The sequence below is a fragment of the Phalacrocorax carbo genome, chromosome 3 (assembly GCF_963921805.1).
Source record: "Phalacrocorax carbo chromosome 3, bPhaCar2.1, whole genome shotgun sequence".
NCBI lineage: Eukaryota > Metazoa > Chordata > Aves > Suliformes > Phalacrocoracidae > Phalacrocorax > Phalacrocorax carbo.
The window spans coordinates 15,836,102-15,856,767 of record NC_087515.1 but is presented as its reverse complement, the minus strand read 5'-3'; the positions used below and the strand labels follow the sequence as shown (position 1 = coordinate 15,856,767).

The window sequence follows — 20,666 nt, the reverse complement described above, 5'->3', positions numbered from 1 at the left end:
GACGCACCGCGCGCGCCGCCACCCAGGCGCGCGGTGGGCAGCCCCGACCCGGAAGTGGGCCTGGCGGCCCCCTTCGGTTGCTAAGCAACGCCGGCGCCCCAGCCTCGGTCCTTCCCGGTGCAGGTGAGCATTGGGGTGAAAATATACTAAAATTCTGTGTAAAATGTTACCTACGTATACTTTTTGCAAATATATTGCATATAAAAACGTATGTGAAGTGTGTTAACGCACAAATAATTCACTACCTACCTTAAAAGTGGCACTTTCTAAGAAAAACGGGGGGTTTTATGCTCCTGAAGGAGACCTTCACCAGCAGCCCCGCCGCTCGCAGCGGTGACCGCAGGCCGGCCCCGAAGCCCGCTCCGGGCCCTGCCCTGCCCTGCCCGTGGCATCGCTCCTGCAGGCAGCACAGGCCTCCACAGGAAAGCTTGCAGACTGCTCACCGCGGGCACTTCGCCATTAACTAACTACAGCTCCGTTACTTGAGCCGAGCCAGAACAGGTTTTGTAAGGCTGGTGATGATACATCTTTTCACACAATAAAAGCCTAATGCATATCTACAGATTTGTCATGAGGATTTCAAACACTAATTGAGCCGTTTTTTGCTTTGCGTTAAGCTTGAAACCCTGGGGCGTACAGCTCAGTACACAGGCACAAATGCTTCATCTTAAAAACCAGAACGGTAGCACCAAAGACAGGAGTATACTATATGGGAAGTGTAGTTCATTATTATCCAATTGCTGCGAGGTATGTGTCTGAGTATTTGAAGTTACAGCAAAAGGGAGTGGCAGAAGGGAAGGACGAGGAGCAGGATGCAAAACATCGACTAGTCAGAGCCTATCTTTGGAAAAGAAAAAAAAACACTTAAATGGGGGGGGAGAGGGGAGCACACGGCTGGATTATTAAATTGCCGGTTACATGTTCTGCAAAGTTAAATGACAGTCGTTGCTAAGGCTCACCGAGCACTAATGTGGTAGATTACATGTGCAAGAGAAAAGCCATTGTCAGACTGATCTTGGAAGCCATAGATCTGCAGGAGCTAAACAGCACACCATCCCTCAGTGATGGTCCCGTTTCACAATCCATTGGCACCCCTTCCCAGCTCTTCCTCTGATGCTGATAAACAATACGTTGCTCTGAAAGTGTTTGATTATCACCCCACATTACATTTATCTTCCAACAGAAAACAACAAGCCTCAAGCCTGCACCAAGCCTGCTGTGCATCAACTGTGACGAGCCTGGAGTTGTAACTTCAGTCCTGGATGCAAGACTGAAAGTGCTTGATGCCAACCTGAGACAGGTAACAGTTCAGAGTATGACATATCTAAGGGGACATTCAAGTGTACAATCAAGTAGAAGAAAGGATCCAGACCTTAGACCAAAGAGGAGCACAGTGTTAGAAATATGGGCATCTTCTCCAGAACCTCAATAGTTTGCCTGGCATTTCTGTATGTCTGGTCATCAGCTCTGTATCTGATAGTAGTTTTACTGAGGAACTTCATTAACTGCTTTTGCCAGTGAAATGCTTTTGCAAGTGAACAGTGTTATTACTTAACCTTTCTCCTTGGACCTTTATACACTACACACCTGCCGGTAACAGTGGAAATGGTTCAGTTCTTCATACTGTAGTGAAGACACACTCAGAAACCACACTGAAGAACTACTCTGTTACTAGGAGAAGCACTATCCTTCTCTGCAATAGGCACAAACACCAACATAACAAAATAAATATATTTAGCAAAATGAAGCAAGCAAGAAAAGCACAGCACCAGGGAAGAGACACACAGTAGAATTTGCAGTCCTAGGTAACCAGAGTATTTTCCTCCTACTCCTCTTCATTGGGAATGCCTGTTCCAACGTGAGCCTATTTCACAAGCATTTTGAGGAACCCACTTCTCTCAGACATCCTAGAGAGCATATATTCTCCAAACAACCTTTCAAAAGCACATATAGAAAATGAACATTAAAAGGGTATGAGAAGAACTCAAGATGTAACAACTACCTCAGAAAAAAACCCTTACACTAGGATTTTAAGAAAGTTGCCTGGTCCACAGATCAGGCCTACCTCCCCCTGTTTGAGTCCTACCAAACAGATCTGAGAGAATGCACTATTTCCTTAGGACAGCATCATCATTTGCACACCTCTTTAATGGGATCTTTCTTTAGTGGAAGAAGATAAGAGGTATGATTGTATCTACTAAATTACTGTTAGGGTAGCCACAGGCTTGAAGAGTTGGGTTGTCTTTTACCAATTCCTCAATACACAAGTCTTTCAAATAACTTAAAAATAGTCACACTGCTTACAGCAATCAAAACATGAAACAGAGTCCTCAAAATGAGATAGTCTGTGTTTTCTCAAAAAAATCTAAGACAACTAGGAGGAAGACATTAATCTCAGTGGTTGCACCAAGGAAGACTAATGCAGAAATGGATTTATATTTTCCTTCTTAAACAAAATAAATACAGAAAGTACATACAAGTAGCCAAAGAAATATCACAGATGAGAAAGGCTTCCCCCATCCTCTTCTCACAGTGTAAAACAGTCCTTTCCATGTAACAGCTAAGTCAGAAGCATATGCCACTGAGAATGGAACTTCATAGACAAGCTCATGACAGGACAAAGCAAGGTTTGCTCAGTCTCTTAGGGATCAGTGATTTGCTGTGAGGGTGATACAACCCACGGCTCAACAGCACTGTTTTGTAAACAATAAAACTAAATGCTTCCTTCTGTGCCGTGTGGCTGCCCACAAGTGCTGCTTTCCTACCCTGCCAACAGGACATTCCACTAATTCAGATAGCAGCACTTCTGAAGAGGCAGAGATTCCTCTCTGCTGCTGACAATAACTATATGTGTTTCTGAAGTCATTGCTGATAACTTCTGGATGTGCCCTTCCCAATTCTAAAACCCTTTAGGCAAACACCAGAAGAGGGAACAAATGACAGACACTATATGAAAAGAGCACTAGCTAAGAAATTCTGGAAAATTTAATCTTCTCCATCCCTATCTAACAGAAAATGAGTAACATCAACAGAGAAAATGGATGGCCAGCAGCTCAGCGTACAATGCTTTTAAGCATTTAAGACTGATAGGGTCCATAACCCAACCTTTGTTACCTTTACTGCCGGAGGCCTGGGATGACTCTAGCCACTCTGAAATTTGAGAGGAAAACCCACGTTGGCACTTTTTGCTGATATACCTCTACTGCCTGCTGGTGATGGCGGCCAAGTTCTCAAATAGCTTGGGCCATCCCTTCTGCTGCCTGAAATAAGGGAAGCCGATGTACACATTTAAACATGTCATTCACTAAGGAAAGGGCAGTGACACATACAAACTGTTACATGACACCGAGCAGGTCACAAGTGATCATGGAAGCCTAGGCTTTGTATGTCAACCATCTAGCATAATGGTAGCCTGTTCTCTCACAATCCCAATTTTGTTTGAGATCAAGCTTCTCTACATTCATCTTAAAAATAAGGTAATTCCAAATGCTGCTAGTTCTCAGCTCCCACGTCTTCAGAGTCTGTCCTTCCAGATGTCCAGTCCACTCGTCCAGCAGCAGTCAACCAAACACCATTAGGCTGGTTCTGGGCAGCACATGGGCAAACAGGACTGCAGTAGCAGTGTTTAGATCATGTAGTAGCTTTCACGATAGTAAGAATCCTCCTCAGAGTCCTCACTGTCACAGCTGCTCATCGACAAGATGGAGTAGATGGAAGAAATTACACTGCTGTCATTGTCTGTGGCTGGTTTCACCAACACATTCTGTTTCTCTGCATTCAAAACACACAAATGCAAAAGTTAGCGGTGACCACTGTACCCACAAATGCTACATTACTAGTTCTCTTTGAAACTTACAGCCCTTCACTGTCAGTTTTCAATAGGTCTTTGAAGCTGCAGGGCACAGGCCTTTTTCTTTTCAATTTTCAGCGTTAAAAGAACAAAGGGTTGGGGTTTTTGTTTGTTTGTTTTCTTAAGTTTCCTGTATGTCTCTTCCTGTTACGATAGCACAGATGAGAAGGTGACATTCTCCATCCCTTTGCTGACACATAACTGGCAATGGAAGTGGCTAACTGTTACAGTACTTTGCCAGGTAAGAAAGAGGAAAGGAACAAAATATGGTAAGGAGCTCTCAAACAAGTAACGGTTATTCAGGACACTTATAGCCTCATCAAAACCTCCATACACTTAAGACTGCAAGCTTACCTACTGGTATCCATTCTACTAAGGCTCTTGGGAAGGGCTTCTTGGGAAGCTCTGACTGAGGTTCTCAAGTGCCATTTTCATCATTACTTCTCTTTCAGCTGTTTTATTCTTAGGAATTCATGTTTAAATAGACACGTGGTTATCTTCACCTCAATCAAAATGTTTCCATCACTGATTAAAAAGACTGCACAGAAACAATTCACCCTTCCTCCTTAAGTGTGTAACGTGTGTCATGGTGAAGCTAAATGATTTCCTAATAGTCATTTATATAATTAGAGCATCTATCACTTATGATAGGCTACGAGCTTATTTCCTTTTTGTTCAAACAAGCGTGAAGACCACGGGTTTACCATACAGAAATGAAGTGGGCTCCAACGAAGGCACCACTTCATCTCATCACCATTAGCTACCTGATGAGATATTTCAGTAGTGCTATGGCATACTCTGCAGCTGCACATGTTACACAAGAGCAGTGTCAGTTCTGCAAAGGTTGAGAGCAATTCACAAAGCCGAGCTGGGCAGCCTCTGTACAGCATAGCCTTTCCTGAGGGAATCAGACTGAGTTGGTTAAGTAAGTTATGATTTCAGGTTTGAACTAACACTGCTTAGTGACATTGTTCTGTGTCACCATGGAGAATCGGGAACGTTTCAAAAGCACCTTTCATTAGGTAAGAGGCTTGACACATTGCAAAATGAAGGATCATGCGCTCACCTCTATGACGGGAAAACAAGACAATTACTTAAGGGAACTCAGCAACAGAAATTTATTAAGGGGTAGTAGGAAAAGACTTCTACATTTCAGCACCTAGATACCAGTGTCAAGTGCTCTAGAAACAAATTTGGAAAACTGAAGCATAACAAGAACACCCCATACCGGAGTTTTACCTAATGCCATGACTTGTCAGGCAGTCTTTTAGCTACAACTAGGCAAGAGATCATGCATTTAAGCACAGTGGCTTTAATGCCACAAAAATTAACATGGTAGAGCAACTGCCAGTTCAGCGATACACTTACATGACACACCAATGTTCCCTTCAGAGATTTACTGCACATATCTAGCACATAAAAGAGAATTCAGAGTTTCTCATCAGGCACTGCTCTGCTGAGTTTTTGCAATGATGTAGTCAATAGTTTAATCAAAAGGTGCCTGGTAATTTTTTCAAGGACCATTCTGTATAGTTTTGCTTTTATTTAGTGATCTCTTTGAAACAGCATAACCCTTAACACAGTAAAATTGTCCCACTTGACTGTGGAATTCATACCAAAGTCTTTTTCCAAACTTTTTATTAATTTTATTTTACTGTATAATAAAGCGAGTTACACAACCTATCTTAAAATTGATTTTCTAGTGCTTCTGCTGCATTCCTCGAGCATCTCCTTGGTATATAGGTGCCAAAGAAAGTTGTACAAAATAGATGGAATGAGAGATTGTACTCATCATGCCACATCCACCCACCTCTCACCTTTCCGCTCTCTGATAAGGGTCAGGCGATGCTCTTTCATTTCCACATCCAGGTTTTCTACCATCCTGTCAATGCAGTTATCCAGCACCAGAGAGCGTGTCTTTGATTTGATCTCCTGCCTGCAGATAGGGCATTCCACTTTGCGTTTTGTCCACTCATTGATACAGTAGGAACAGAAGCTGTGCGCGCAGTTCAGAGTGACCGCCTGTGGAACCCAAAGGAAGGAAACTTATCAGAGCATGCTCACACAAGCATTGTCAGAAAAAAAAATACTGAAGTCAGAAAAACATCAGATGAACGATTCCTGCAAGGGAAGGGTGGGAAGAAGCCCAAAGCTTGTTTTCTTTAGCCTTTTGTAGGTGCTACTGTCCTGGTTCCAGCTGGGATAGAGTTAATTTTCTTCATACTAGCTAGCATGAGGCTGTGTTTTGGATTTGTCATAAAAACAGTTGAAGATGTGGAGATGTTTTAGTTGTTGCTAAGTAGCGCTTACACTGGTCCAGAACTTTCAGCTTCCCATGCTCTGCCGGGTACACAGGAAGTTGGGAGGGGGCACAGCCAGGACAGCTGACCTCAAATGACCCAAGGGATATTCCTTACCAGAAAGAGGGGACTTTTGGAGTTACAGCATTTCTCTTCCCAAGTAAACATTACGTGTGAAGGAGCCCAGTCATCCCCAGGAAAGCAGAACACCTGCCTGCCCATGGGAAGTAGTGAATTAATTCCTTGGTTTGCTTTGCTTGCATGCACGGCTTTTGCTTTACCTGTTAAACTGTCTTTATTTCAACCCACAAGTTTTCTCACTTTTACTCTTCCAATTCACTCCCCCATCCCACTGGATGGTGCTTAGTTGCTGGCTGGGGCTAAACTACTACAGTTACACACAAAAACTCTCCCATGCCAGAGTGCAGACAAGTTTTACAAACTGGTTAATGGATTCACCGTAGATCATAGCAAGTCAGAAACACAGACAAGAAAAATTCTATTATAAGTTTCCCTACTTTGAAAAGGATAAATTATTGAAAACCTCAGATACTGCAGAAGAACATCTTCAATTACTCAGAAAACAGAACCTAAATTTTAGCTGGCTCTTCAGTCATTATAACACGGCTAACATATCAGGTTTCCTGTAGTAGTAATGGAAGTAATGAAACTGAAGTTCTACCAAACACAAACAGAAATCACAGAATCACAGAATCCAGGTTGGACCTCAGGGATCGTCTAGTCCAACCTTTCTAGGAAGAGCACAGTCTAGACGACACTTGAAGGTGTCCAATGTGGCCAAGTCAACCACTTCCCTGGGGAGATTATTCCAATGGTTGACTGTCCTCACTGTGAAAAATTTCCCTCTTGTGTCCAGTCGGAATCTCCCCAAGAGCAACTTGTGTCCATTCCCCCTTGTCCTCTCCGTGTGACTCCTTGTAAAAAGGGAGTCTCCATCTCCTCTTAGCTACCCCTTAAGTACTGGTACACGGTGATGAGACCCCCTCTAAGCCTCCTTTTCTCAAGGCTGAACAAACCCAGCTCTCCCAGCCTATCCTCGTACGGCAGGCTTCCCAGTCCTTTGATCATCTTGGTGGCCCTTCTCTGGACCCCTTCCAGCCTGTCCATATCCTTTTTGTAGAGCGGGGACCAGAACTGTACCCAGTACTCCTGGTGTGGCCTGACAAGCTCTGAGTAGAGTGGGATAATGACTTCTTTCTCTCTGCTGGTGATGCCCTTTTTGATGCAACCCAGCATCCTGTTGGCTTTCTTGGCTGCAGCAGCACACTGTTCGCTCGTGTTGAGCTTTCTGTCCACCAGGACCCCCAGGTCCCTTTCCACAGAGCTGCTCTCCAGCCAGGTGGATCCCACGCTGTGCTGCACTCCCGCATTATGTTTTCCCAGGTGCATGACCTTACACTTGTCCTTGTTGAACTTCATAAGGTTCTTACTGGCCCACTCCTCCAGCCTATCCAGATCTTCCTGCAGAGCAGCTCTCCCTTCTGGAGTGCCTACTTCCCCACTCAATTTGGTGCCATCCACAAACTTCATCAGGCTACACTTGATGCCGTATCCAGATCACTTATGAAGATATTGAATAACATTGGGCCCAGTATTGATCCCTGGGGGACTCCACTTGTGACAGGTTGCCAGTTTGAGAAAGAGCTATTTACCACCACTCTCTGGGTGCGGCCTGTCAGCCAGTTCCCCACCCGCTGCACAGACCACTTGTCTAGGCCATAACACATCAATTTCTCCAGGAGGACACTGTGGGGGACCGTATCAAAGGCCTTGGAGCAGTCCAGGTAGACAATGTCCACTGCCCGCCCCCTGTCAACCAGGCAAGTCACTTTGTCATAGAAGGCCACCAGGTTTGTCAAGCACGATCTGCCTTTAGTGAAGCCATGTTGGCTTTTCCCAATCACGTGCTTCATTTGACTTGTGATGGCCCTCAGGAGGATTCATTCCATAACTTTCCCAGGGATTCAAGTAAGGCTAATGGGCCTATAGTTACCCAGATCCTCCCTCGAGCCCTTCTTGTAGATGGGGGTAACACTTGCCTTCGTCCAGTCCTCTGGGACATCCCTCGTTCTCCACGACTTCTCGAAGATTATGGAGAGTGGCCTTGCGATGATGTCAGCCAGCTCTCTCAACCCCTCAGGTTGAGGGCGTCAGGGCCCATTGATTTGTAGGGGTCAAGCTCCTGTAGTCATTCATGTACTAACTCTTCCTTCACGGATGGTGGGTCGGTGTTTGGATCAACCGGCAATTTTGTTCCCAAAGCCTGGGACCCAGCAGTGCTGGTGAAGGCAGAGGTGAAGAAGGTGTTGAGGACCTCTGCCTTTTCAGCATCGTTGGTGATTGACTCTCCTTTTCCGTTTAACAGTGGGCCTATGTTTTCCTTCTTTTTGTGCTTATGGTTGACACGTCTGAAGAAACGTTTCTTGTTATTTTTGACATCTACAGCCAGTTTCAATTCAAGCTGGGCTTTTGCTTTCCTAACTGCATCTCTGCACGCTGTGGCAGTGCCCTTGTAGCTCTCGATGGATAATCTTCCACTTCTCCATCTCTGGTATGCTTCCCTTTTGGATTTGAGTAGACCCAGGAGGTCATGGTTGAGCCATGGGGGCCTCTTGCTCCGCTTACTTCCCTTTCCTTTGTAGGGGATAAATTGGCTTTGTGCTTCCAATCGAGAGTTCTTGCAGAACTCCCAGCGCTCACTAGCTCCTTTCTCTTCCATGGAAGCTTCCCATGGAATCCCTCCCAGCTGAGCCCTGAGTGAACTGAAGATTGCTCTTCTAAAATCCAGAACCCTTGTCTTAGAGCTGACCTTCAGCACACTCAGCAGGATCCCAAACTCCACAATATGGTGGTCACTGCAGCCAAGGCTATCACTAACCGAGGTATTACAAAGCGGGCTTTCTTGGTTTGTGAATAGCAAGTCCAGCAGTGCCTCACTGCTGGTTGGCACACCTAACATTTGTATCGGGTAACAGTCCTCTCTACGCTCCAGGAACTTGGTGGATGACATGCGAGCTGCCGTATTGTTCTTCCAGCAGGTGTCTGGGTAGCTGAAGTCACCCATCAGGACCAGGTTCTGTTGGCCAGAAGCTTGCTTTAGTGCCCCAAATATCGCTTCATTGGCATCGTCATCATGGTTAGGAGATCGATAGCAGATGCCCATTGTGAGGTCCTGCTTGGAGACGACCCCTTTGACTTTAACCCAGAGGCATTCGATAGAGCAGTCACAATCGCCATAGTTGACATCAATACATTTGAAGTTTCCCTTAATGTAGAGTGCAACTCCTCCACCTCTTCTACCCCGTCTGTCCTTACGAAAGAGCCTGTAACCGTCCATTGCGATCCCCCAGTCATTTTTGTTGTCCCACCGTGTTTCAGTTACTCCTATGATGTCATACCCTTCTGAGTGGGCACGGAGCTCCAGCTCCTCCTGTTTGTTTCCTAGACTGTGTGCATTTGTATACATACACTTGAGGTGATTACTGTTCTGTTTCACCTCTTGGGAGAAAGCTAAGGAACCTTTATCACCACACTGCTTGGCCTGACTTACCCCCCTGTTGGACGTGCTGGTGTGAGCATTTTTGCAACGGATCCCACCCCCAAGTCCTTCAGTTTAAAGCCCACCTCACCAAGTTAGCCAGCCTACTGCTGAAGATTACCTTACCCCTTTTAGACAGATGGATTCCATCCCTCCCTAGCATGTTGTAGTCACTGAAGAACGCCCCATTGTCATAAAGGCCAAATCCCTGACGGTGGCACCAGCCACGTAGCCAGGAGTTGATATACATTATGCGCCTGTTTCTGGCTGCTCCCTTCCCTCGAACTGGCAAAATGGAAGAGAAGATCACTTGGGCGCCAGTGTTTTTCACTTGCTCCCCCAGGGCTCAGAAGTCTTCCTTGATTTTACCCAGGTTACGGCTCTCAGTGTCGTTCATGCCTACATGAAATAGTAGCAGTGGATAGCACTCTGTTTTCCTGATGAGTTGTGGCACCCTCTCGGCAATGTCTCGGACCTTGGCTCCTGGAAGGCAGCATACCTCTCGTGACTCCCTGTCAGGTCGGCAGACGGGTGCCTCAGAACCCTTCAACAGAGAGTCACCCACCACGAGCGCTCGTTGTTTCTTTTTACTATGTCCGCTGTATGTTGCTGGTACAGTTTCCCCTTGCGGGGGACTTTGCAGATCTTGCTCATGGGTGTCCTCAGTCGTTAAGGCTTCGTATCTGTTTCTGATTGTGATGGCAGAGGGTGCAGGCTGATGTGGAATCCTGCTTCTGTGAGTAACCAGCGTCCACAGTGCCTCATTCTCAGAGTTGTCTGCCACAGGAACAAGATTCTGACACCACCTGTCTATCTCTGCCTCAGCTCCTCTAATACTGTGCAGCCTCTTAACTGTTTCCTGCACTTCAGCCACCTGATGTAACAGGTCGTCAACCTGTGCACACCTCATGCTGGTACCTACCTTTTCGTCAGGAGAGGGGTTTGGGCATTTGCCGCACCCCACTGCCTGTACTGATGTTTTCTTTCTTACCAGACCTGTCTGGGTGGATGCGTCTGACATCTCAGGGGCTTTTGCTGCACAAACAGTAGTTTTAGCTCTGAGGCAAGTACCCACCATTTTGCCAGAGACCAAAACACTTGCCTGAGTTGTAGACCTACAAGCGGGCTGCGGCATCCCTCCTGCTCACCCTGCCTGCACGAACTGCCACGCAAACTGCCACCCCATGCCCTTCTGATGCACCATGCTCTGTTTGCCCATCCTGGTCACTCGTGCTCCCTAGGGCTTGTTTAAACCTCCCACCGTTGCTTCTGGCAACACCCCACACTCCGTCAGGTGCACATCAGCCTTGCTCACAAGAGCTGCCGGCTCCTGACGGGTCACTCTGCTCACCCTCGGGCTTCTCAGGTACAAGGAACGGCCTTGCCTGCCCCGATCTAGCACTGAGCCACGGGACTTGCCCTTGCTTCTGCTGTGCTCCTCACCGACAAAATAACAGTCTTCTTTTCAGGCATAGCCTACCACTTCTAGAATCAAATGAAAGCAGGCCAATTTCTCAAAGAAGGAGTTTATCTGAGCAATAGAAATGGTTCAGGACTTGACTGAACACTGCACCTCCCTTTCCTAACTTCTTACTATATATAAAGCTGAAGCAGTCTAACCCTAATTCACTTACAGCAAGGTCCACTACAAAATCATTCTTCCCCAAGCAGGCTGGCAGCCGCAGCTCAGAGCACCACTTCAAAAACACCCAAAACTGCTGCAAACCTATATGCATCTTAGGATTAAGCACTCATCTCCATGCAGGTGGAGACATTAAAGCTGAACTTGCTGCCCAGAAGAGTTAGGGCAGACAGAATGGATTTTCTGGACCAACCTTCACCCACAACTCACTGTGGGTCTGTTCGGGCTGTTCAACTAGCAAAGTAAAGAAATAAGCTGGACTGTTGTTTTAGTAGAACTAGGGAAAGCTTCTCAAGTCTCTTCTTCACTGGCTATCCCATACCGGTTTAAACATACCTCAATAAAGTGCTCAGAACAGATTGTGCACTGCAACTCATTCTCCAACACATCATTCATCTGATTCAACACCTCTTCTTTTTGGGCTCTCACCTTTTCCTTCTCCTCCTAGTGGAAAAGTACATATGGTCACGTATCAGCACAGAACAAAGTTTTACTCAATATATAATTGGCAGGAAGCATGTGTGCAGAGGAAGGTAGTACAAGTAGAAAACCACACAGGTACAAGTCTCCACATGTCAAGTCTGTGTCTATTATATACCCAGATCTGTAACCTCTCTCCTCTTTGTAGTCAAGGCAGTATTGAGAGTACTCCCACCCACTGTAGAGAACTTACAAGCAAGAACAGCAGCCATTACCAAAATTCCCTTCAGCCTAAAGAAACTACCAGCTAGATCAATCTTTGCAGAATCTCCTTCAACCTCTTCCTGGCATGCGTTTGGCTTAAGTCAACAGAACAGTTCTTTTGATGACTGATGTAAAGAGCAAAACACCCAACAGACAAAATATCTCAAATATTAAAAAAATGAAGCATAAGAATTTAAAGTGCTTACTTGCATTTAACTGCCCAGTATTTTTTTTTTTGGAGTTGAATTAGGCTCCTAGGTATCTGCTCTATCTTCTAAAAATAACAGAGAAACTCTTCCAACTGAAGCTATACTTGAAACAGCAACAGAGTTACAAAGACAACATTAAAAAACCATAAAGCAAACAGCCAGAGGGGGATAATGTAATAATTTCCAAGAGTAAGACAAAGGAAAGGCTCTCTTAATTATTTTCCACTCATCACCTTATGTCAAGGACAGGAAGAAATGTGGCTTATCTCATTCATTATTCAAATTCCACATTGTTTCAGTCCTACGCTCCCTTGTAGGACTGCTGGAACACTGCGGTTTTACTTGAAGGCACTCTAACTGAAAATGAAGAACCTCACTTTTCAAACACGCCCTTTTTTGTTTGTTTGTTTAGAGTAAGGGTGGAATGGGGTCATTTCTCCTGCACACCACATAGTTCAGGTGCTCTGGGCTTTCTTTATGATTAAGAAAGATCTAATAATGACTATTCAACACTAATTTATGAACAGGGCAAGGTGTATCCTCCCCCAGTCCTGGAAACTAAAGTCAGCTGCCATCTCAAAATACAGGAGCTTTTCACTATGGGACACAAAGTACAGTCAAGACAAATGTTAAATAAACTATTTCCTCTGCTGTAACAGATCATGTTTCACTTATGAATAAAACTGAGAATTCAGTTATTTCTTACCTTGGTTTCTTCCAGTTCTTTATTCATGGCTCGAATTATGTCCTCAAAATCTTTTTTACTACGGCTCAGTTCTTCCATCAAAGCATGATGCTATAACAATACCATCCCAGAAATTACAAGAGTGCCATCATAAGCTATCCTATTAAATATACATGGGCATAATCATGAGATTTAGCATACCCATTTCTCCTAATCTCCTCCTAAAAGAGCAACACATGTCTATATGAGTTGGGGTGCTAAGGCAGTTTAGCCTTAACTTAAAATTGGAATGTCGTGCCAGTTTTTTATGACCTTCCCAGTGTCATGGAAGTTCTTATTCCCTCTCCTAAGTTACTCTTTCATTTCAGTTAGGTTTTAGGTCACCATTTTGAGCACGTTTGAGTATCAAGGGGTATTTGACACATAAGGATCACAAATAACTATCACCATATGCAGGATTACCTGAAGCTGTTTTCAGATCAGCTGTCCAAAAGGAAAGGGCTTTGGAAAAAGCCTAGGAAACCTAAGTGTGTGGCAGTCTCTCTCAAACACATTCCTAACCAAGAGTGAAATTTTTTTCATTTAGTTAAAATTGCCAAAACAGCTTTCCCAAAACAGATGCCCAGCACACAGACCTCACAAAAAAGCCCACCAGCCCAAGGGCCAAATTCACGTGGCAGGGGGTGGGGGTGTCACTGCAGCTACTTAATGCTTTCAAAGTGAGTGCATATTCTCACAGTATTTGCTGGCAAATAGCATCTCCCACAAAGCGAGGTCTGCCACTTTTTGACAGAAATTTGGTCTGTAGATGAAGATCATCCAATCTGCACCTAAGGCAAAGTCCTCATCTTCTACCAAGAAGCCACAGCAGTAAGGAAGATTTAAATATCTGAGTTACAGTTAGACCAAACCTAGACTCATAACTACTTGCCTCTTGCAGGACCTGGGCCAGTTGCTCCTTCAGATTCTCTTCCCCATGTTGCCACTTTACTCCCTGGGGGAGGAAGGGAAAAAAAAATAAGAAGACTTTAAGAAAGCAAGGGACAAAAACTGATGACTTTGCACGTTCTCTTTAGAGGATATGTTTAAAGAAACAATGCTGGTTTTCAGCAAACCCTGAGAAGTCCCACTCTAGCATGACACATGTACGACAGAAATTCGAGCTGTCATTTACTGTGAAGAGGTAAAATGGATATATCAGTTACAGCACATACTTGGAACACCTCCATGTTATTCTAGCTTTAAAGGCACTGGCACATTCATAGAAGCAAAGAGGTCAGCAACAGCTTAAACATGAGAAAAAGCTGCAACTCTATCTTTGAGCACATTCAAAGAGGTCAGGCATTCCGACGGCTCCAGCTGAACTTCCCATCGTGCCTAAGCACATGACTCCAGACTTTCTGTACTTCTGATACAGGTATCTTGCCTTTAGCAAAAGATTTTAAAGGAAGTAACTGATGGATTATGAAACTCACTCCACGATGAATTCTTACTTCCTTTAAACCACATTTTGAACAACCTCAAATAGAAAGGCTTCAGTTTATCTAAAAAAGCTATTTAACACACACATACTGCTTGAAGACACTTACAGATTGCAAGAAAGGGTTTGTTGAAAATATGGGGAAAAAAAAAATTCCCCCTCTCTCCAGGGATGAAGGCATATGATAATTCACTTGCTTGGAAAGGGAATGGATTTGCCATGCAAACTGGCAAATTAATTCAGCCATATACCAAGAGAAATTCACACTTAAGGTGAATACTTTTCAGCTTGTCCTCTCTGTAACCACAGGAGATCAGGCAAAGACTTTTGATTTTTTATTTAAAACCATGCTTTTTTACTAACCGATATGTTTTACTATCTTGCTGTAATGAACTTCTTTGCAAAAGTATTTTTTAAAATTATTTTGCACCTTTTTCCTAATTCCCCATGCAGCCCCAATCCCTTCTGTCTCTGCGCTTTCTTTTGGTACACATGCCTGGAAGTGAAATACTTCCATGACAATTTTAACAGGAGTAATTCACACAAACATTATTTGTGTTACTGTATGGTTCAAGATCTTATTTTGGATCAATGTTTTATATCAGTCATTCCATAAAAATGAAAAGATGCAGGCCAAAAAGATTACCACCATTATACCTCTACCTTCTGCTGCTCTTCAGAGAATGTCCTCTCCAGCTCTTCCACCTGCTGCTGCTGATGCTCTTGTTCCATGTACAGCTGGTCCTGCAGCTCCTGCAGCTCCTGCTCCATTGCCAGGATCTCCTTCTGAGCACACTTCCTGCGCTTCTGCTTCACATTCAGAACTGCTGTCTGCTTCTCCTGCACTTTGACCTTTAACTTCATTATATCTACTAGAGTTTTCCTCAGCATTTCCAAGCCAGTCCATGACTGTGCAAGACCAGAGCCTTTCTGGTCCTTATGGGGGACCGACACGGCTTTCTCAGAGTGCACAGGGCTACTACGCACTGGACCAGTATCCTCCTCACTTGGTCCAGGAGAAGGCAGTTTGACATCCATCTTCTCTGTTAACTGTTTGGCCTCTTCTACCTGTCCCCATGATCTACCCAAATGTTCATTGTCACAGGACACCCTGTCTCTTTTGTATCTGGAGTTTGAAGGGCCTTCTGATCCAGATGTCTCTGATTCCTCCAAAGTAAATTTACGTTTAGTTCTTGAACTCTTAGCTTTCGCCAGGTCATTCCTTTGGGCTAAAAAGGGTCTGATTTTCTCCCACTCCTCTTTAATTACTTCATACTCATATTCAGCAGTCTCTTTGTTTTCCAAAGGCACTCCCAACTGGATACGGTCTCCTTCAGTGATAGGATAGGCTTTTGAGGGATCCAGGCGCTGTTTGTTAAGCCAGACTCCATTTAGGCTCTGCCAACCAACAGAGATTCAGCAAAATTTAATATGCAGTTACAGAGTCCTCTGCAAGTTATTTCTGGCAACTGTAAACATATCCAACCTCTTCAGTGTTGCAATCAGAACAAGCCACCTCTTTAAATAAACCTTGCTATATCCAATTTATTGGCTTAGTGTTCCATTTATTACAATTATTGCATTATATTATTTACTGTGCATTATTCCTGCATTACAGATTTTATGTATAAGCACTAAGAACAACATTAACATATGCGCTTGTGCAGCAGGAGAAGAATGAACCCTAAGGGGAAAAAACTGCCCAAAAGCTTCAGAAATAAGAACTAACCAATAAAAAGAGTCTGCAACAGATCATCATCAAGAACACAGAATATTGCAGTAATTACTCTTGACAATGTCACCTGAAATTCAAGAAACTAGAAAATAAAAAGGAACACAGCTTATGCTGCTTAAAGAAAAAACAAGAGACAGTTCTCCATAAATACAGGGAGAATATAAACAAGGAGAATGTTCTTCTAGAGATAATGTTCAAAGCAAAAAAAAGGTTTTTAAATTAGACACTAGCTCAATAAATAGTTCTGAAAAGACAGCAAAACTGATCTGTGCTCAAGATGAGCTGCAGAATCATTAATAACCAATGTATCTCAAAGAGATTCAATAAACCAACTTGACAAAACAGTAGCAGTGATAACACAGAACAAGTGTTAGCAGCTAATCTACTATAGATATTTCCAATCATGCTAAACCTGATAGTCTTCAAGTTTATACAGGTACTGCAACAGTTTTGTTTAAGAGCAGTGTAATTTTAACAGTAGCCACTCCATTCCTTCTGACTAATCTGCTGTTGATCCAAACATCCTTCACATCTGCTCAACACATCAAACATTTCTGCTTTACCAGTGCTGTTTTAAAGCAAGTTACTGATTCTAGTTTTGGGCCTAAATGAGACAGTGGAGGGACCATGATATAAGACCCAGATTATTGAAGTCAAAGTGAGACTCAGCTGAGGACGCTGACATCAACACTTCATTCTAATCAGCTGAGGAGGACTTTCAGAAGACACTCACTTGAACGTAACATGAAGCGAGGTTTTTCTAACAATAGATTCTTGCTGTAGGTGATTTCAATTAAAGCAATTGTATCACTACAATAAGGAATATCAGTTTATCCTTTCATTAGCAATACAAGAACATTAACATTACTCTCTTGAATACTGCCAAAATTCATAGGCTTTTTTTTTAAGAGAGTAACACAAAACAGGTTCACAGACTGCAAAGTTCCCTTGGCAATACTACACTTGCCTGAAAAATGCTAAACCAAGAGACAGATCTACATGAAGCAATTTGGTTTGCATCCCAATTGCAGCAGACTGAAGCTTCCTGCTGTAAGTGCATAACAGGCAAGACACGTTCCCACGGACCTTCTACCACACTTACACTGTGTTATATCACAGCCCATACATTGTTTGAGCCCAAACAGGGCATTCTCTTCAGTGAACCTCAGAGTACAATGTCTGTAACCAGTCTCTGTACCTTGTTATCCTTGACAGTCCACTGCCCTTCTGCATTTTGCTGGAAAACACAGTGCTTACGAGAGATCATCAAGGGACAGGTTTTTGACACCAGCTGGTACGTGAGATCTAATCCTCGGCCTATAGTTACCTAAAAATAAAGTAGTTTAGTAACTGCAATCAGCAATGACATGGTAAATTCAGTTTATACAGTTTTGATTCAAGTACAGAAGAAATCTATCTAGATTAGCGTCTTAGAGCTATTTCCCCAAAGAGTTCAGGATAGTATGATTTTTTTTTTCTTTTTGCATCTAAATTCAAGAGTAAATAGAAAATTGAAACCTACAAAGTTGGAATTATCGTCTTTCTCTGCCACCGAGGAAAATTTGATTGCTCTAAGGCAGGTTACAGCCTTGGTTTCATGGAAATCTTCGTCAGCAGCAAAGCTGCTCAAGGTCACTCTCAACCCATCCATGTCCCACCTTATTCATTAATTAACTAAACACCGTTTTTTCAAACCAGTACAACTGCTCACAAGATTACTTCTTACCTCCTTCTTTTGCTAGTTGCATCTGTTCAACTGTCTGTAAACAGGAAAGATGCAGGGAAAAATAGCCCAGAAAATTGCCATTAAAAAAACCCCACATTTAACGGTGCTTTAAATGTGCAATACTTTTGTAAATCACGCCGTCAATCTTAATGCTCAGAAACTAAGCTACGTGCAGTTCATAACCAGTAGTGAAAGTGATCTAAATAATTTGATTAGACTCTAATAGCATCTTTGGATGAAGGGGCATAATTTAATCATACCGTTCTACAGTATCTTATTAAATCTGATCTAATTGTAGACTGCCATTTAAAGCACAGCTCTGCTCTCCCGCCCTCCACTGCCTCCTTTGCAAGGTCTGATAATCACACACAATTTTCTTATTCATCTGTGCATGGCCCAAGTTTTCAGTCAGCTTATCAAATCATTAGACAACCGCATGGATCCAATGTAGCCTTAGATGAAGGCTGCCCTCCTTTTCCCCTGCAATCCCAACTCATTTGCATCACACCTTCCAAATATTACAAAATGGCAAGATGCTGCAGTGAAGAAAAGTCCGTTCACTACACATTACGTGAGCAGGTCTCACATCGAATTGAAAGCAAGAACTCGGACTCCCATGTCATACCAAATGCAAGGAAGCAAACTAAGATCATGAAAGCAAACTTAACCATATTTGATCCCTGCCTCTTAAATGCTTCATACGTATTAGCATTCTGTCAACACAGATTGCAGACGTAAGAAGTACAGAGACTCTGGCAGATTCAGTTATAAACTCAGCTTTGCACTTGTCCCTGAAGTTGCAACAGACATGCTGAACTCACATGAACGGTTCTTGGTGCCCAGTCACACACGTCTGTGCAGCCTCCTGCACTAATACTAGCAAGACCAAGTTGGGCCAGTCACAAAACTTCCCCTTGATCCAGTTCACTGAGCAAACTGCGTTGTGGGGCTGAGACATTACTACTCACCCGCTGGAGTTCGCTGCTGCCCAGCAGCAGTACCAGCAGGCCACAGCGTGTCCCCGCACCTCAGCAGTGCAGTTTGGCTCTGACATTTAAATCCCCAGTGAAAGCAGTTTGTGCTAACAGACCAGCCTGTGGCCTGGCACACCTGCAGTGCCAGGATGCTGTCAGTCCCCCTGTTGCCTGTGACAAGGAATGTAGGGCTGTGCAGACAATCGGAGTAGTAACACCTTCAATGAGATTGCACAATTAGCAGAGCCCTGGCTGCACATTTTGCAGATGTATTAACTCAAGTCCTTCACTGATAACATTTGCACCCCTCATGGCTTCAAATCCCTGACGGGAGGGCAACAAAACTACACATTTGCTTGAAGAGTTGCCTGGCACCGAAAGGTGAGTTAGGAGGGGTACCTTTTGCAATGCCTAAGCCCAAAGGAATAGAGAGAGCATGAACCCACAACACCTGACTTCCTGATCCTGACCACCAGAGCAGCAACGCTCGCGCAGCACCCCAACCTCAGCACCCACTTTTGCCTACTGGAAACCAAGGGAAGCGCACACGGACCCCTGTGGGCTAAAAATCACAACCATGGAAAAAGGGCTATCCCGGTACCATGCCGAAATGTGACTGAAACAGATTCAGAATGTGACCTCATTTACACCTGAATGACTTAAGCCGAAAAACTGAAATATGTTATGTAGTTAACCTCAACAAAGCATCACCTTGTTAATTAGGCTGAGGATGTCCCTCCCCACCACTTACGTTACCATCACACAAACAACTCCAATTTAAATACAAGGCTGCGTTAAATCAGATTAACAACCAAAGACTTTGCAAAGTTCTCTTCTCCCAAGTCACCAGCAATAGAACGAGAGGAAATGGCCTCAAGCTGCATCACGGCAGGTTTATATTGGATGTCAGGAAAAATTTATTTACTGAAAGAATGGTCAGGCACTGGAACAGGCTGCCCAGAGAGGTGGTGGGGTCACCACCCCTGGAGGTGTTCAGAAAACGTGTTGACGCGGCACTTCGTGACATGGTTGAGGAGCCATGGTGGTGTCGGGTTGACGGTTGGGCTTCATGATCCTAGAGGTCTTTTCCGACCTTAATGATTCCGATTCTACGAATTAGGCTCAACCGCTCGCCCTCGCCCTCCACCGAGGCCCAACGCGCCCACCCCGGCCGGTGCCCCCCGGCCCGGTGCCTGCGGGAGCGGCGGCTGGCAGAGCCCCCCCGGGCAGTGCAGGGCCGGGCCGGGCCGGGCCGGCTGCCCCGGACGGCGATCGGCGGCCGCCGCTCGTTAACCGGGAGTGGGCGGGGCTCTTCCCTCTCGAGAAAGCCACTAAGGAACAACGGGGCTCCGAACAAAGCGCGCCTCGGGCCGCTCGCCCCCGCCCCGCGCGGGACCGGGAAGGCGCAGGCCACCACCGGGCTGCGGCGCTGGTAACGCTCCCCCGCCGCCCCGCCCCGGGCGGCACCAATGGCCGAGCTCCGGCCGCCCACCCGCCCCCTCGGGGGGCCCGGCCCGGCTCACCTGGGTGCCGGCCTCCAGCAGGAGCCAGCCGCCGCTGGCCCCGACCCGCCGGAGGCACCACGCCAGGCGCGAGGCTCCCCGCATCGCCATAGCGCGCGCCCGCCCGCCGCGACAGGCGGGAGCAATCGCCACTGCAACGGCGGTGGCGGCGGCGGCGCCTCGCGAGAGACGGGTGAGGGTGACGCACTGCACAACAGTCCGGCTAATCGAACCTGGAGCGCAGGAAGACTCTGCGCATGCGCTCTAGGGCCTAGTGCGTGAAGTCGCCTTGGGCAGTTGTGCCCCACGGTGGTCCTCCG

The 20,666-nt window shown here is 45.1% G+C and overlaps 1 protein-coding gene and 1 long non-coding RNA gene across 5 annotated transcripts; one reads left to right on the top strand and one right to left on the bottom strand.

The window, feature by feature from the left end:
- Window positions 1–16: 16 nt before the first annotated feature.
- Window positions 17–5,533, top strand: LOC135312452 (uncharacterized). The gene is made up of 2 exons (XR_010371987.1): window positions 17–123; window positions 1,184–5,533. It is a non-coding gene; the product is annotated as an uncharacterized LOC135312452 (long non-coding RNA).
- Window positions 2,418–20,589, bottom strand: RNF8 (ring finger protein 8). 4 transcript variants are annotated; one of them, XM_064446005.1, is made up of 8 exons: window positions 20,368–20,589; window positions 17,343–17,471; window positions 15,067–15,807; window positions 13,861–13,923; window positions 12,951–13,040; window positions 11,688–11,795; window positions 5,661–5,872; window positions 2,418–3,771 (listed from the first exon to the last, which is right to left on the bottom strand). In XM_064446005.1, the coding sequence occupies exons 1-8, from the start codon at window positions 20,455–20,457 to the stop codon at window positions 3,732–3,734; spliced, it is 1,473 nt and encodes a 490-aa protein (XP_064302075.1). In that variant the 5' UTR covers window positions 20,458–20,589; the 3' UTR covers window positions 2,418–3,731. The 4 variants fall into 4 exon arrangements, with proteins under 4 accessions (XP_064302075.1, XP_064302071.1, XP_064302074.1 ...); XM_064446001.1 differs by having other exon boundaries at window positions 5,668–5,872; window positions 20,368–20,587; XM_064446004.1 differs by having other exon boundaries at window positions 5,668–5,872; window positions 13,861–13,914; window positions 20,368–20,587.
- Between the last annotated feature and the right edge of the window lie 77 nt (window positions 20,590–20,666).